The sequence below is a fragment of the Bombus vosnesenskii genome, unplaced genomic scaffold (assembly GCF_011952255.1).
Source record: "Bombus vosnesenskii isolate JDL3184/JDL3185 unplaced genomic scaffold, Bvos_JDL3184-5_v1.1 scf7180000013263, whole genome shotgun sequence".
Classification (NCBI taxonomy): domain Eukaryota; kingdom Metazoa; phylum Arthropoda; class Insecta; order Hymenoptera; family Apidae; genus Bombus; species Bombus vosnesenskii.
This window is the reverse complement of record NW_022882923.1, coordinates 5,605,908-5,624,190: the sequence shown is the minus strand read 5'-3', so window position 1 is coordinate 5,624,190 and position 18,283 is coordinate 5,605,908. Positions and strand designations below refer to the sequence as shown.

General features: G+C 46.8%; 1 protein-coding gene across 2 annotated transcripts in view; it reads left to right on the top strand.

Moving 5' to 3' along the window:
* The window catches only part of LOC117231344 (protein O-mannosyl-transferase TMTC2-like), a 166,573-nt gene that overhangs the window by 63,473 nt on the left and 84,817 nt on the right, over positions 1-18,283 (top strand). For both annotated transcript variants that reach the window (XM_033489729.1, XM_033489720.1), the window contains exons 2-3: positions 14,124-14,364; positions 15,322-15,618. In XM_033489729.1, coding sequence (XP_033345620.1) covers positions 14,124-14,364; positions 15,322-15,618 — 538 coding nt within the window. The remainder of the gene's footprint in view (positions 1-14,123; positions 14,365-15,321; positions 15,619-18,283) is intronic.

The following is an 18,283-nucleotide window of genomic DNA, read 5'->3' as shown; positions in this document are numbered from 1 at the left end:
GGGTCGATAGTTCGTTATAAACCGAGCGCGCACGCGATGTATCTCCCGTGATCGTTGGTCAAGGATTTTATTAAAAATGGCCGATTGAGCGGTCAGCAAATCGGCAACGTTTTGCAGCCGTTATTTCGAATTAATTTGAGTGGTCTCTTTGTATCGTGGCCCCATTGCACGCATCGTTATATCCGCTGATCCCCTCGATCCACCCTTCCCCAAACAACATTACACGTTTTACTCATTACATACAGCGTTTGCCTGCAATTACTCGCGCCACGATGTACCCAGTCCGATTAACCGTCGTAATAAAGCTGACCATCGAGGATCCTTCATTCCCGAGGATGGAAAGCTTGCAATGGTCAAACGAGCGGCTGGGGGGTGATATCCCTTGATCGCCACAGCGGAAAAATCGCATCAAAGCCGCGGGCGCGTTCGAAAATTCGAGGCCACGGATAACAGCGTCTAAAGAGGAAGAGCGTACCTTGATCCATTGTCCAATTTACCGCGTACAATGGAGTTCCTCGATAGCGTGTTATATCGGAATTTTCAGGCATTTGCTCGAGACCCTGAACGATTATCCCTCAAGGTGATGGGTAATCACGGGCGTAAGCAGTATCAGCCATTTAAATCAGAAATAATAGACGCGGTTCGATGCTGGTTCGCCGAAAGCGAAGCATAACGGAATTCTCTAATTCTCCAACGACTGTCTAGAATTCTAGAAGAAGAAGCTCGTAGCACCATCGGAACGGAATAAAGGGAAAATTCGTGGAGCACGAGGGAACACGACTACGAAGGAGACAGGCTGGAAGATACGTAGGACGCGCATCGTCGTCGTCGAGAGAAGCCGGACGAGGTAGTTATTCAAACTATTCGAGTAGCAAGGAATTTCCTGCAGCCTGTTACTATCCCTCTGCCCCGTCCAAGAGGCTCCTGCACCATGGTGGCGGCGGGAAGAAGAGAGGATGGCGTACACGTCTATACCGTTCGTTCGTGCCATAGTTTCCCGTTGTAACCGCGATCGAACGTCCGCGCCACCCCTTGCGGCGTTCCTCGCGCCAACCAAACCCTTCACCCCTCTCGAGGAGCATTGTGGCCCGTGCAATTTGTCTTCGCGTCGATGAATGGAATTACGTGGCCTCGAATCGCCGCCAGCAGCACGATTAAACACCGGAACGGTGCCGGATTGACAACCGGTGCACCCAGCAATAGCGACCGCAACTTTATTCACCACGAAGACAATGCGCATGGGGTGTGAAGGGAAGGGTAGAGAGACGTCTCTTTACCCCTCGTCCGTCCTTCGTCCTCGATGCCGAACGGAGGAAACGTTATTGGTCGTTCAGTCGGTATATCGGTCCCTAATGAAAAATTAAGGGAGCCACTCGCCGTTTACACCGGCCTTGATCGTCCATTGCTTTTTACGGGCTCTCGGAATTGCATGGCGCGGCGCGTTTCTCCGCTCGTTGCCGTGTAACGCGAGCTCGATCGCTATTAGCGTTTACGAAATTCACCGAGCGTCCTTCGTTCTAGTTCTTCGCTTCTTCTTCTCTTTTTCTCTTTTTTTTTTCCTATGATATTCTCATGTATGGGAGAACTGCGCGTGAAACAGCTTCGTTCTTTAGAACAATTGGTTTTCTCGCGACTAGAGATAGCCATAGAATTCTTGAAAGTGCCAGTCTAGCCATTCTACCCGCATAAATATACCCGTCTGACCCGAGCTTCGTGGTCGTCGTGTTCGAGGCTAGGAACTCGCCAAGGAAAGTTATCGGTGAGCCCACTAGCAGAGCGCGGACGAAACGCAACATTCTTTGTCTTACTCTCCTCCTTCTTTTCTTCGTCGTAACGTCACAGATTTACTTGTTACGTTCTCCTGACTGTCCCCTTGTCACCCAAGAAGGCTCCCCTAGTCTCCTTCGTACAATCAATCATGCTACTTCTTTTCGCCATTCTCTTTCTCTTGAGTTTTAGATATTCGCGCGTCTAAGAATCTCCGTGAAATTGAAGTTGCATAAGAGATCTTGGAATATCCATCTCGATATCGACTCTCTTCTAATTTAACAGTATCGTCGATGATCGTCTTTACTTACGTTCATGGTGGATTGTTGGATGCAGGAACAGCTCCACCCGGGCCGTGCGAACCGCTTTCGAATTCCTTCCACGATCGAGACGTCGTCGCGAAATTATTTCCCGAGCATGTAGGAAGCGTTCCGGTGGACGATAAACGCTCGGTAAGAAATGGATACCGGTTGTTCGCGGCGACAGGTAAATCCTGGCAGTGCACGGACGTTCCCACTGGTAGTCGCATTATACAGGCAAAGTACGTAGTCGTCGTCGATATTGGCGACACGAACGGCAGTCGTAAAAGATTCTCTGGTGCAAGCGGAGCAGCGAAATCCTCTCTCGTGATCGGAATAACGAGTCCCGTCTGAGCACGGCCGATCGAGTGTGCGTAAATGGGACCCGCGAGGCCGAAGAAAAGTTTCCAACGTGGCGCCGGAATATAAGGTAAGGGACAAAGAGAGAGAAGACACGTTTCAAGTGGCGATCGAGTAGCGCCGAGTCTGATTTCCAAGCGATGCTATGAATTTTATTATGAGCAGCCTCTCCGGTTCCTCCTCGTCCCTTCTCTCTTTCTCTTACGAATACAGCCACGAAGGAAACGTTGGTTTACCTCTCCTACCGACTAATCAAATTCGAGACAATGAGTCTTCGGGGACAAAGATGTCTGAGCCAGAACGATTCTTCATGCCTGTCGGTGCTTTGCAGCTTTCTTCGTAGCCTGAACCGCTACGTTGACGCGACAAAGCGACAAAGTCAAGGGAATGGAGTCGCTGCCTTTCCATATTCATCGTGGCTAACAGATATTTGTTTGTGCCTAGTAGCAGAGTCGTTAATCCCTGGCTAATCGAGGGAATTCCATCGGCACGTATAGAGGATCGTGAACAACCTGGTTGGGACTTTGGACGATATTGCCACTAGACGAAAAACGAATGACGGGAGCACCGATGCTGGCGACGAATTTTCAACAAGGCATCCACCGGGAATTCAATATTTGCGTTCGGTTCTTCGAACGTGTGCCTAGCAAAAGGCTAACGTAAATTCCCGATTGAAATTTTAATCAAGTGCCGCGTCCTAATTCGATGGATATTTTCAGTTAAAACTGATGCGCTGATTTTCCTGTCCGGAGCCGGGCCAACGGTCCTTTGTCCTTCTTTGCTTCTCTGCCTCTCCACTGATACGCCATTCGTCCACGTTAATTGGATTAGCGCGTTAATTTTCAGCAGTTTGTTTTAATCTACCGGTGGATTCGTATGCAGATTAGCGCGGCTATCTTTCGAACGGCGGCCTCGAAGTCGATTATTCGTCAATTAGCAGCGTCCACAGGGATCGAAGACGGAACCGTCTCGTGCAGACCCTACGCGTTAGACACGGTGTCCCAAACAACATTATCACATGGAATATCTCGTTTATTTTTGATAATATTAAAAAATGTTTCAGGGACATAATTTGACGCGAATAGTTTTCCCATAGATGAACGCATAGAGGACGTGCGAGAGTCACTAGTTTCTTTTTTAATGGAATTATACATTTTTCAGCACGTTACTCGATTCAGTTGGACACTTTGTGCAAAAGGTATTAACCAATTTACGTAGAAAAGCTATTAGTTTAGCAGATATTTCGCAGTCAGTGTAAGCACAAGAATATCGCTTCGCATCCTCCCTTGCCTTTCATACGTTAAATTTGATAAATTAACCCTTTGCACTCGAGAATGAAGAACCCGGATGATTTACGTTATACGTAACGTGTGTCTTACAGCTAGCGTAAAATGATTTTATATACAAATTAAATTATCATACAAAAATATTATATTCTAATAATTTATCTGTATTTACATCTTTGAAAATATGATTTTGTAATATTAATTTCTGTATTTTTTTGTATGATAATTTAGAAAGCATTCGCCAAGATGCGTTCTTGAATATAATTGATCTTATTTTGCAACAGTTCAAAATCAAGTTCATCTTCATTTCAGCTAATTTAACATCCGAAAACCATTTTTTTAGGGTTTCTAAACTATAATACTTTTACCGTCGGTTACTTTGATCGTCGAATCCGAACTAACGTTGTCAGAACCATAGTTTCGGAGGCATATGGGATTAAATACTTTATCTCCATTTTAAAATCTAACATTTTACGCTTCCTGACAAAGAACATAAAGAGCTAAGGAACCAATTTACGAACCAATATTGCACTCTCGTCAATTGGAGATGTGGAAACGTAGCATAAACAGGGACTGTCGCCTCTCCCTCGCCTCTCGAGTGCAAATGGCTAAAGTTAAAATGCTAAATTGTTTCTCGACGTAAGTAAGTCGAGATTTCACGGCCTGGATTGTCGCTACTCATACTGTTACACGTAACACTGATACGTTTAACATCGCTTCGTTCAACGCTGATCGAGGCATCCGGAAAAGAGCCGTGTCCAGAAGAAATAGAATTCCAACGTTTCGCCAGCATCGCAGTTGGTTTCATCAAAGTGTCACATTCATATATTTAATATAGATCTGTTTGTATTATAATGATGGCCAGAATGACGAGGAATATCGGTTGAGAATTTAATTGATCAACTGATCATGAACAATCCGAGAATTCGCGTCATCTCGATTACGGATCCGATATTCATCAACCGATAATCCTCGTCATCCTGACCACTCTACCGATGCAAACAGATCTATATTGAAGAGCGTTTTTCAGAAACTCTGATGAAACCAAGTGCAATGCTGGCGAAACGTTGACATCATTTTCCTTTCTTTCACGGATACGGTTCTTTCTCATAGCGTCAATGTATCAGTAAATATTAAGAAGTTCGTCTACTAATTACGTCAAATTATGCCACTCTATAAACCATTCAACTTATTCGTGAAATACTTTTCAATATTATCAAAAACGATATTATCAAACAGCGAGGTATTCCAGGTGGTAAAGTTAAACGGAGCACGCTATATATCTCGTAAAGTATCTAAAATCTATCAGGGCATGTTATATTCGTGCTAGCGTTAATAATTTAACAGCCGTGATCGCCTGACACACTGGAGTCGAGTAATTTCAATGTAATTTTAATGCGATTTTAAGGTTACAAGATTTTGCAATCAAGGCAAGCACAGTTCAAAAAGTTTCATCTAATATCCGAAATAGCCCGAAACAGATTCCTGCGAATTGTCACATACAATAATATAAATTTAGTACTGTACATTCAATGTTATTAATGTAGAATCTTGATCATAAGCAGATGACTGTTTTCCCAAATCGTTCGTTTCTTGTTCCGTTGTTTTACCGTGCTCTGTCAACGGATTCATTGGAACCGATGCAAAAGATTCTTCTTCTCGTTGATTCAGAATTACCGACGAGTGATCTATCTAGCCTTTTGCTATGTAACCATAGAAAACGCAAGTGGGAATACGCCAGTGGTCGTTAATGGGCTCATAATATATGCATCAGAAACGAGCACTTGTGCGAAGAATTCCATCGAACTCCTACTCGGGTTATGAACGATTGATATGCAGCAACGTCAGGAAGAGTAGTAGTCACGTTATCTAGGTTAAACGTCCATCGTTCGCCGGGGGATCTTATTTTCTAGAATGCCACACTGCGCAGAAGGGCTGAAGTAGAGGAGGAGGAGGATGTAATAACGCAAAGAGCATCTACGAAGAGTGGTCTTCAGGTGCTCGACTCCTCTTCCTCGCTCCTCCCTTTGAGCATTGATTTTCCTTGGACTGGCTGGGTGATCCTTATTGCGACTCGAGCTCGTAAACCGAAATGGCGAAGGTCATGCGTCGAACTAACCCTCGTCTTCTATCGCCCAATAACTTGCGCAACCGTCTCGTCTCAGTTTCCACGCAATTGCGAACCCTTTAATTCTATTACCGAACATCTACAGTTACCCTTTAATAAGCCACCGCGTACTGGTTCAGGAGGAATCGAAAGGTCGAGGAAGCAGACGGTCGAGAAATCACGCTTTCGCTCGTCCTCTTTCTCCCTTCTCTCTATCGCGTACCGTTGCCTTATGGAGTCGATAATAGAGTAGGAAAGCAGGGGCGTGAATGGACTGGAGTCGAGGGAGAGAGATGCCGAGGTTGGCGAGAGGTTCGAGAAACGAGCAGGCAACGTCCTCCACCGCTAAAGGGCCGGGTGCAAATGGGCGCTCGTTCGCGAGGAATACGCCGAGAGAGAAAAGTCGGCAAGAGGAAACGAGCGAACAGATAGAGACACAGAGGCGAGCCAGAGAAAACGGGATACCTTTATTACCGAATAGGAAGAGAGAGAGGAGAGAGAGAGAGAGAGAGAGAGAGAGCGAATTGCCGGGGGAAATAGAAGTGACTGGTTCTCTCGTGGTCGTCTTCTTGGACGATGGCAAAGTGCCAGAGGGTGATCGGATAAAAGGGAAAATACCGTACGGATACGCGAAAACCTATGGGACAGGGAATCCGCGGGACCCGTGAAACGACACTGGCTACGGGCCATTCTCGATGCAAAATAAAGCATTACGAAACGACGACTGAAAGCGGTGTACATGGAGGTTTCCCTCTACACAGCCTGTACTTGCGGATAATCGTGGCTTTGCCGTGTTAAACAGGAACACGCGAACCTACGATATTGAAACGTTCGATATCGTGAATTTGATATTTCCCGATAAGCCCGCAGCTCGTTCGTGTTCGCTAGTCCCGGGGATATTTCTGTCGCTTGTTCTCGCGAAACCGGCCGCTGGTGTTCGGTTCGGCGACCGGTCCACGGTATCCACCGTTTGCATACAATGGAATTGTTTCGAATTCGAGAGCCAGGAACGAAACCGGCGTTTTGTAAAGCGGCGTAACGCCGAAGAAACGATAGAAAAGTTTCGAATATCGGCGAAATCCCTTGGCTGCTTCAACGGTGATGCGAATTTGTTACACGCACCCGAGCGTGATTTCCATTCATTCTATAGGGAGTTCGATTCACCGGGGAGAGAACAAATTCTGGAGTTGCGACGTTGCTTAGCGAAGTGATTTCGCGAACTTGGATCGATGAATACCACGCTCACTGATCTCCCTCGAACTTCTCAGCTTTACTCGGTGTTTAGTCGATGACCGAGTAATTTCAGTGGGAGCCTCGCGTTCGGCGAACCCGATCGCAGTACACCTCTCGTATTCACATACGGAACTGTTCCACTCCGTAGCCGAGTTTCTCTTATTTAGAATCGTACGTAGAGTCAAACGTGGCAGATTTCCCAGTTCCGAAGCAGCTTCTATCTTCTATTCGATTCCTCTGAAATCAGTTATCATTCTCAAAATATTTCCGCCCGAGTTTAGAGCAGAAGAACCTATCAAACTGGTGTAGAGGTAGACGGAAAGAGAAGAAGAGAGACGAGAAGTTAGCGCGAAGAAGGATGGAACGGAGAAATGGAAGCGGGCTCGGTATGCTGAACGTCGAACGAGAGCCAGATGACTTTAGAGCGAGCTTATTCGGGAATGGAATAGGTCTAGATTCTAGATCGAAGCTGAGATTGAGCAGGGTGATCGATGAATGGAAGGTAGGGTGGCTTTTCGGGATCGACCGTTAGGAGATTGACCCCTGTCAGGGGTTTCTATTACGACGTTCTTGGATTCTTCGGGTATAAAAGCTATATAGGCGCGCCTGCCGAGCATCGTCCTTCCCCTTTCTTTCTTTCCATACCTTTTTTCTGGGTCTGCCTCCTTTTTGCTCTTCCTCGTTCTTTATACGCTACACCTCAAAGAAGGCGAACGAGTGGATCGATTTTCGTTGGCTGATTTTCACGCCCTCTATTGACAATTAGAAACCAGGTTCGAGCAACACGTCGCAAGACCCGTAATTTTTTTCGCTCAGGTAAAGTGCAAAAAAAGAAGGGCAGCCATGGGCCAGCGAGTCGGGTGGACATGGAGAATTTTGATGGGGTTCCTTGCGCTATCCGGATTTTGTTAATCGAGTCATCGATTGCTTCGACGTCGAAGACAGTATCGCGCTTAAATATTGATTTTCGATACAGCCGTTCTAACGAATGTTTCAAACCTCTGCATCGGTGATTTGTTGGAAAGATGGCGGATGGAATCGCCGAAAAGGCCGATCTTCTATTTCTCCGAATGATTGAAAATTTCATTGAGTAAGAAATTGCTTCTTATTCGATAAACCATCGTCAAAATATATTAACTATTGGTACGTTATAAATAATACGATTGCGGTTAAATTAATTTCCTCCCAATGAATAATCAATTATCTTTCTCATTTGGTGAATAGACCAAACGCGGATAAATAGATTATCTGGTCTAAAAGTAACCGTGTAATATCCTGCTGGGTGAGTGCTTAATCGACATTACCGAACATCGTCGGTGAAACTCACCGGTTTTCTTTCTCCGCCATTAGTCGATACTCGCGTGGTCGAAAGTTGCGCCGCTAATAAATTTCGAATCCTGAAATTGAAACTTTATACGCGAATAAAACAGTAGCAACGCTCGATGATTTACTCCGTGGCCTCGGTCCGGACGCAGTTTTACCGAGTTCTCTGAATATTCTCGATGCGCGCTTCAGGGGCGGGATATATTTGCCTTTATGGACTTCGCGGTCCCGTCTCCTCGAGATTGAATAACTTCCGTTATTTCGTGGTACACGAAAGTCTGTGGATCTTATCGTGTTTGATGATGCATATCGAATAGTTTTTGGAAGACAAAAGTTGGCGAATCTTTCGGCTTCAGCGACAGCATTTCTGACAATCACGGCACGTCCGCGTGTAGTTAGGCGAGCGGGATGACATTCGGCGATCGTAAAATACGTCGTCGATCATATATTACACGGTGTAAAAGAATAAACATAGTCCAAAGACGAGCCAGAAATTGGGTATATCTTATTGTTTTTTCATTTTGCAGCCCGATGGTAGTTTTACGATGCAAAACAGCTTCGAACCTCCTTGGCCCTCTGATTACCGTATCTGACCCATTTCGCGGTTATACTACTGTAGAAGCACGCGCTTAAGATGTTGCCGGTGCTCGTAAAATATTCAATAAGCGAGATTACTCGGTGTAACGATTTTACGGGTATTCCGGAATCTTCTCGAGCCACGATCGCTCGATTACGCGAGTAGTACGGTTACAGCATCCACATTGACTGACGTGTTAGGTCTGTGAACGGAGGTACTTTCTATCGACTGAATAATTTGTCTTTAGTCGTGCACGTACAATCATTAAGTGTATTAATGGCAAGATTATTCGATCGGTAACGGGTACATATTCTTGGAAATAATTTAATTTCTAGGTATGTTGTTTCTTAGCTATTTTCGTCCGCGGTAACATTTCTACCGTATATCGATTCGTTGGTAGAGAGGTAATGGATAAATTGATTTATCGGTCAAAGATAGAGTCATCGAAGAACAGAGAGCAAAGGACAACGGCTGCGAAGTAAGTTTCCGTTACTTAAGTAGGCCATCGGCCTAGAAAATCTGTTTTGCCAAGGAATCCGGCGAGAGCCCTAGTTTATTGCACCACGAGATTGCGAGTGCCGGCAGCGTGTGACAAAGAGCTCGCATTCGCTTTACGTACACTCGAGAATCGTACAAATTCACCACCCTTGCCTTTCGCTATTCTAGCCGTCATACGATTCTCATCCGAAACGTCAAATCGCCCTTCTTCGCTGATCAATCCCTGACGTTCCAAATTCGAACGTCTCAACATTATCCGTCACTTTCCTTTTTCAACTTCTTATTCAGCGAAGAACGCGAGTAAATGGAAGAGTTTGCGCGGAAGATCGCGCGTGGCGGCGGCGCGTATTTACGACTTAACTTACGACTGCCACTTTTTTTCCTTCCGTCACACTTAGCAGCCGTAGCTTAAGCCTCACTTTCGAAATTGCATGGCACACAGCAGCGGCAGTGGGGGAGAATGGCAGCGGCAGCGGCGAGGTAAACGGGGCGCGCGCGATGTGCCGCTCGAACGAGCCGGCTGCGGCCGAGGTTTCCTAAAACGCTCCCGGGGATGGAATGAGTTTTCCGGACGATTTAGTCAGGTATTTATTTGGTCCTCCCTCACCGGCATCTTCGCGGTTCTCGCTCCAGGGACCATCTTCTGGGAAATGCCCGACATAATGTAGCTTCACCGAGGTAGTCGCGCTCTTTCTCTTCTACGGTTCACACTACGGCCCTTTTATTGTTCTTCCCGGTGTCTTTGGTCCCGCATTCTACCTAAACTGTCGCCCTCTTTCCCCGTCGTTGATTCGTTCTCCCGGAATGGGATCCGTTCCCAGCGGTTGCTCGGGGAGAAGTGGAGAAGAAAGAAGGGTGGCGCGCAAGACGGAGGACGAAGAGGTGGCGACGCGAGGGAATGTCGTGCAAATTGCCGGGCGCCGCATCATCCCCCGGGGATCACGCGGCAGCTTCTCGCTCCCGAAGAAACGATCCCCGTATCGTGTCCCGTGAATTTCTATTTATCCTAGCGGCAAAGTCACGTTCCCGCGGCCAACGAGAGAGACAGAAAGCGATCGTAACACCTGGCAATTTACGACCGGATGCTGCTTACTGTCGCATCGCGTCGAACGGGACCGTGGCCACCGACTGTATCTGAATTTTGTCGCGCTACCCCGAGGGGCTTAGCGAGAATCAACGCGAGAAGGGCTCGCGGATCGCGGGAAAAATTTCAACGGCGCGCATCGAACATGCCCGCGGACGTTATCGAATTTTGTCAGTGCCGCGTGTGTGAAATATTATTTCACCAAAGATAAACGAAGCGTCGCGCCGTCCATTGCCGCAGGAATTTAACGCGCAGTCACCCTTTACCTGTTTCCCTCCCCTCGCAATACGATCTCAGCCAGCGTGTCTCTCCGCTTACTCAGGAATCCGATAAATAATTCTTGTCGATTTGACATTAAATATGCCGTTTCGCGAGATTAAATTGTCATCTGTCGCGAAATTACGCGTGAATATTTATGTCGCGGCACCGATGTCCACCTTTCAAATCAATGGCTACCGTCAAGGGATAGGTGTATCGAAGCCGAGCCGTGCAATCTCGATTTCCGTAATACCGACGTGAAACGAGAAGCAAAGGCTGAAGCGAGGATGAAACAGCGAGAGGGCGGGAAAAAAAGGAAGGGAGAAAAGCCGAATTGGCCGGCGAGAAGAAAAAAACTACGTCAGGGGAAACGGCAGGCAGCAATATCGTCGATCGTCGAGCCTAAAGTAACATCGGCCAGCCGTTTCTTTCTCTCGGCTCAGGCGCTGACTCGCTATAGAAACCGGGTGCAATCGATAGGACAGTCATCCCTGCCTCGGTTCTCGCCATCCACCCCTACTTAGTCGTTCTCTCTTTTCTACCTCTTTCGCGTGGCTCGGTGTACGGCGGCCCAGCCGCGATTACGAAGATTAATCATCGGCCGATTTTAATATCGCCGCTGGTATCTATATCGAGTCGGGACGAACGCGCAGGGCAGAGAGGAATGGAGAAGCTCTACGGAGCGACCGGCACACGCTGTAATTTATTAATTCGCTCGGACGCCGTAACGGCCGACCAATAATTCTAATTTGACCGGCAGCTAAGCGCTTTTCGATTCGACAAGAAGCCACGGAAAATTGAATCGGTATCCCATAGCCTTACGTAAGTCGACGAGGCCAGGCTTAAAGGGGTTGGGCCGGTATTAGCGTCGACTCGAGGGGTTGCAGAAGAGCGTACACGTACCCTTTGCAGCCTTGCGAACCCTCCGCGTGCAGTCACGTTCCGAACTGCTCCGTTAGACCGGGGACCGAGTTTCATTAACGTCACGTGTACTGTCAGAAATAGTCCCCGGGGAATACCACGAACGTGTACACACTGAGAGAGGAACCAGCCAGGGAGAGAGAGAAGAGTGTCCCCGTTTCGCGACAGTTCTGACAGATGCTTAATATCACCGATGCCTCCGACTAATACCTTGGATTATCCAACGTTAGAGACCTCCGAGAGGTTGATCTGCGGATCTGCTTTTACCCTTTAATTGCTCGTATCTCGGTCCTGGTCGTCATCGGCGTCTCGATTTTTCTTCCTTTTTCTCTCTTCCTCTCTTCGTTCTTTTCGTTTTCATCGATATGAATTTGAACACACCGGACAATGTAACAACTATAAAATCACCGGACAAGATTTTATTGACACTGTGGACTCGTGAATTTCGACCGGAAACTGTTTATTTTCGGTCGAACGAAAAATTTTCATTAAACATTCATATTTCCAAGCAAACGCCGACCGTTAATGTTTTACGCTCGACGAATCGATCGACGTTAACGAGGCCAATAATATAACGAAAAAGGGGCGGGGGTGCGAGTAACGTTGCGCGTGTTCCAATATCGGCGGGGTTGTGTGTTTCTTTTGGAATTTCGCGTGAGCGCGTGTACCGTCGCCTGACAGGATCCGGAAATTGAAATAAACAGCGACGAGGGAAGTTTACGTGCCATCCGTTCGTTCGTATAAATGTGTCGAGTGTTTCGCCCGCTGGAAACCGAGAGAATTCGAGCACCGTCGCGCAGAATTGTTCCGAATTCTAATGAATTTTGCGACATCGTAAATCTTACGCCGCCCTTACGCAACGATCAACTGTTTCGTCCGAACAACTTATGGTAAACTTGCGTGCCGAAACTTCCGAAATCTGCACGAAACTTACTCCAATTCGACGTTGTACGACGACAGACAGATGAAACAATTTCTTCTACGAGACGAAATTATTGTTACTTTGTACAGCAATATACGTTAACGATCAATACCAAAATCATGTCCAAATTTCCTCGAACAATAGCAGACACCAAAGCTGATAGGTTTACGCAACGTGTTTATAATCAGGAAATCAAATGTTGCATAAATATAGATTACACGTTAAACACGTGTAGATACATGATATGGGAGAATTATCGCCACGCTCGAAGGCTTTATAAATTTGCCATTAGAACCAAACGAATAACGTTTACCGAACAATTTGCTGTTGTAACGCGCCAAAAAGATTGAATCTTCTTCAACGAAAATCATTTAATCTACCTTCGAAACCAAATCGCTACCGTTTTATCATATACTCCCGAACAAGTCGAACGAAAATCATTTACAAAACTAATAACTGTGTTTTCACAGATGAACCGATCGATTATCGACAATTTAATGGATAGCGGAGACTGTCTTTCGATAATGAACGAACGACGCCGTTCGTCTATTTGATTTCTCGATTATAGCAACACAGGGGAACAGGTGTTCGATCTAAATTCCACGCAAGAAGAATCCAACCAGCGCAGCGTTTGCTTCCATTGTCGATCGTGGCCGTCTCGAGCGTGGATCGCTAGCTCACGTAGAAAATGCGATACGATGCTCGTTGAGGGGCGAGGGGGCTTATCGGAGGGCCGTGGAATTTGAAATTATTGGCTCGGTGTTCATCGAGCCCTGTTCCCATTTCCCCCGTCGACGACGATGGCTCAGGTGCGTCGCCTGCGGTATCACAGCCTCGAGACGAGCCCGAAACACCGCGACGCTCATGAATATCGATCGTGCGGGTCGATTAAAATGCCACGACCCGCGGTGTTGCTTGTCACTGCTCGTTGGACAAATCCGTGGAAACGAAACGATCCGTCGAATTTAGTTCGATTTTGAACGAAACGACGACTAACCATTTGTTCTGCATTCAAATATGCTTAAAACGTATATTTTAATCTGAAATTATATGTGTCGCGGCACTCGGCAACAATGTATATCATTGAAGCGAAGTGACTAATGAGCCATCGATATCCCAATGGTCGTTCCGCCGAATTTTCGAGAAGAAGGCGTGCGTGGCAACGGTCGCGGACGCCTAACAACCGCGTGGATTGTGGGGATATCGAAGGACGACAAAAAGAAAAGAATCGAATCTGATCGACAGTTAAGTTTGAAGTTGAATTTGAACCAAGACGCGATAAAATCGAGTTGTAACCGGGCAGCGAGATCGACTAGCGAAACCGAGAGCGATACGCGACGCGATCAAAAGTAGACACTTGTTAATAAATATATCGTTGACCTAAACACCGAGTGATTATTTAACGTACTACACCAAATATCACCTCATATGTATAATACGTATGAATGAAAGCGTCGCTAACGAGATCGTGTTATATTTTTGTCGCAGAAGAGCTATACTGACGAATCCGGACCTGCTGTCCAGCACGCCGTGGTCTCGGCTGCTGGAGAACGATTTCTGGGGCACGCCATTAAACGATCGAGGCTCCCACGGAAGTTACAGGCCTCTTTGCGTGGCCACCTTTCGCCTGAATCATCTACTGGGCGGCCTGGAACCGTGGGGCTATCATCTGGTGAACGTCGCGTTGCACGCCGCCTGCACCGTGCTTGTGGTTAGAGTTGCCAGAAAGGTAAAGCACACGCCACTCGCGTTTAATAACGTTAATTAAGCCGACAAGCTCGGTGAAATTTATCGGTTATTCAAACGAGAAACTAATTCGGGATAGGAAGAGGGAAGGGGTTGGAGGCTCGGAGAATTCGACTGGTTCATCTGCTTTTCGATTAAAGCCGGACAAGCTGCTCGTCCGTCGCGCGCATCACGTTGGTCAGATTTTACGTCAGAGCAGCAGGAAACGAGATAATAGTGACACCTGTAGAGTGTACGTCATGCAGACTTGATAATACCAGACGTTATGGCGACTGGCTGGAAATAAAATTTTACCAGTCCATTTAATTCCGGAATATTACGTTAATAATCGCGTGCGACCGCGTCCACCGTCCTCCCTTGACGGCCACGCGTGTCACCTGCCATGGTTATCGTAATGGAAATGGGATTACCAGGGGAAATCCGGTGTTTCGTTTCAAGTTTCAAGAGCCTCGGCCCTGTGCTTTCAGCTTTTTCAATCCCGCCGAATAACAACGTCCGCAATGCCATTGTCGCTGATCGTTCCGTGAATAAGTGCAATCGGTTTTTATCTTGCCGCACAATCGTCGAATATATCGAAAACTGTGCGAGACAATTAAACGTCATTGTCTTGTTACGAAACGATTCGTATTCCATTTCCATTTCTAACAAATTAGTCCAAAACTCCCAACGATCGAATCCGTCTCCTGTAAAATATCATTTCTCGATCTATCTATTCTACGCTCGCGTTGCTGCAACATTTAACAGAAACTTAATAGAAACCGCCGATGACTATCTAAACCGCTCCTGTTCCCATTTTCCGTAGAAGAGTTGGTCCATTGTCCTCGATCGTAAAAATTGCGTTAAAAAGTGCACCGCCTCTGTACCCAGAACAATGAAGGAGAGACGCACAATTCGCGTACCATTGTTCAGCGATTCAGCGAAAATTTTTCACGTTTTGCAGGTATTGCCTGAAAGAAACAATCTCGGCCACGCGATCACCGGCTTCCTGTTCGCGGCGCATCCGATTCACAGCGAAGCAGTGGCCGGCGTGGTCGGTCGTGCCGATCTTCTCGCCTGTCTGTTGACCTTGTCAGCGTTACTCGCATACAGCGCCCACTGCGAGCGCACCAGGTCGCCGTTTCCTTTGATTCTGGCCCTTGTGTCGTCGACCCTGGCTACCCTCGCCAAGGAAACGGGAATATCCTCGTTGGCTCTGTGTCTCCTCTGGGAACTGTGTCGCGGCGAGTCGAGTCGAAAGGTAAGAGACTGCAAGAAATTTCTTCGGGGACCTTTCCCTGGGTACATGGCTCGATAAAGGGAGATGGATCCTCGCAGTTTTGCATCGAATGGTTTAACACGATGCAAACTGTGCACACAAGATGCTACGTGGAAGACGATGGTAGTTATTTATCGATAATTCATTAGAGTGCGCGAACCAAGGGGAAAGCGTATCGATCGAGGGTTGCTAATGCGCTAGGGTAAGTCTCGCTGATGAGGTGCACAGCGGTAGGATGTTGTAATTGACGTATCGTGTGTTTACGATGTACGTGCTGTTCACGGAGGATGTCGTGTTTGGAACAAAACGCGATTACTTGCATATTTGGGTTAGGTTTGCGACATTGTCATCATCGACGAGTGTTTGAAACACAATTACGAATGCGACAGTTCCGTTGATTAACCCTTCGGTTAAACGTTTCGACGAGCATTCTGTATACGACTAAAGACTATCGATACGTGATCCAAACTTGTATTTGTATCGGATATATTCCTCGTTGCGCCGATGGTCGCGCAAAATTCCATTTTACAACTCAATTCCGTATCACCTACGACCTCGTCGAACAGCTAGTTTAACTGCCACTAACTAGCCGGGATTTATGGACTGGCCGTGAGATCCTGCCTATCAGATTTTACGAGCCGTGATTTCCCCCCGTCTCGTGCTTTCTCCGTATCGCGAGGTTTCTCCGGAAGAACGAGCCTCCGGCTGCAAAGTCGAGGTTGCAACATTTACAGACCGTCGATTGCAAGTCGCTCGCATCTCACGTGCCTCGGACACATTATCGTAAATTAACGTTTCGAGAGCTGCATTACGCCGGATTGCGGTAGTGCGCGGATCCGCCTGCCATTACGAATATTAACAACTGAAAATGGACCGGTCTACCGGTAGAACGACGTAATCAAATTACCGCTGACGAGCGGAAGTAGGTGAGTCCGGAGACGAGGAGGCCCGAGCCGCGCACGGATTATGCCGGCCTGCTGGCGTCAACCGATAACGTCGTGCAATTACTCTACTACTCTATATAATTACTCGTGAACGTATACAAGAACGTAATCGTAACCAACTGGCGTAATATCGAATTCGTCGTATACGGAACATCGTATCCTCTGTTGGCGTTAACGCGCGTACGCACGTGCACCACAGGCACATGTAACGTGAAATTCTCGCCTGGTTTCTTGAATCCCAGACGCACGCGTGCATTATCCCTGCATAACGGCAACCGCCGAGGGTACAAAAGGTAAGGGTACACAAGACAAGACAAGCCTTGTAACCGATAATGACGCAGCATGTGCAAACGCGAGAGAGCAAGGCCAACATTCTGCCAGAGACAGTGGCCTGATGCACGGGGTGAGCCACCTTTAGCTTCCCCACGCCCTGATTCTAGACGGCTTCAACCACCTTCAACCACCTCCAGACACACGGCTAGACCCTTCGACGCTGAACCTCCAGGCGTTCGCTTTTCTCCTGCACATCGTATCCGGATGCGCTGGATGCATCAGACGCCTGGCGTGATGCATGTCGTGGACCAGCCAGCCAACCGACGAACGTTGGAGGGGTGCCAAGGGTCGTTCGCATTTCCTGACACCCTTCCGAGTGTAGCGCCGCGCGAGAGGCCGATCTCTCTCGGTAGTTCTTCCTTTCTGTCCTATCCAGTTGTCCCTGTTTTATCTTTCTTGCTCTTGATCGTCCATATTTTTCCTCTTATTATGGCACACTTGTTCGCCGTTGTTCCGTCGAGTCGCGTCGTCTCAAAATTCAAGATAGACGAGAGATCAAGCTAACCATTTTTCGACCAGAATAAAACAGTTTTCTAAGGAAATTTCTGCTGGCTCTATTCTTTCATCTTTGTTTCGTTTCTTGAAAGTATAATTTTATTTTGCCCGTGTTCTACATTGTCCATAACTATTCGTCTACTATGTATCGACTTGTAGCGGCCCATGGCAGTAGAAAAAGTTCCAAGGTTGAACCGGAAAAAATTCAGAACTGGGAGAGATCCATATTATTGTGGCCTCGAATACTAACGTTGTTTTAGGCTACAAAGTCTAGAAACCAAAAATATTATGAGTAGATTTTTATTGCTCTTGCAACCTTCAGCTAGAGTTACACAAGAACGCGCTCCCCATGATATTCTTTTGGTATTGTAGCACTGAGCGAGCGACGATCAAAATTGGCATTCACTACCTCTGTACCTACACTTGTTTCAATATACTTTGCTACTACGAATTCATCCGCTCGTTTCTCTATCAAACAAGTCTACATTTTAGCCACCTCAAACTTATTCTAACATCGCTGAATCGTCCACGTCTTACGATAGGCCCGCTAGTCAAAATTCTATGTTTCTTGGTCCGGCTTAAGATATCGTCCTCTTCTCACACAAGAATCACTAACTTCGTCACGCTATTTATGCTCGTTTTAATTGCGCCAACGTGGTCATTATGAATGTTAACGAATTCGCCAAAGTTCTTAACTTTCTGCTCACAGATCACCTTTGAACAGCGTCATATTCGTGTCTTGCTTGCGTATACGTAATGACGATTATTGTATGTATCCCTACTAAACAGTTTCTTATTAAGTCGTTAATAAACAAATAAATAAATAATTAACTAGGAGATGTGGAAGAGAGTATAGTCACCGAGTTAGAAATCAA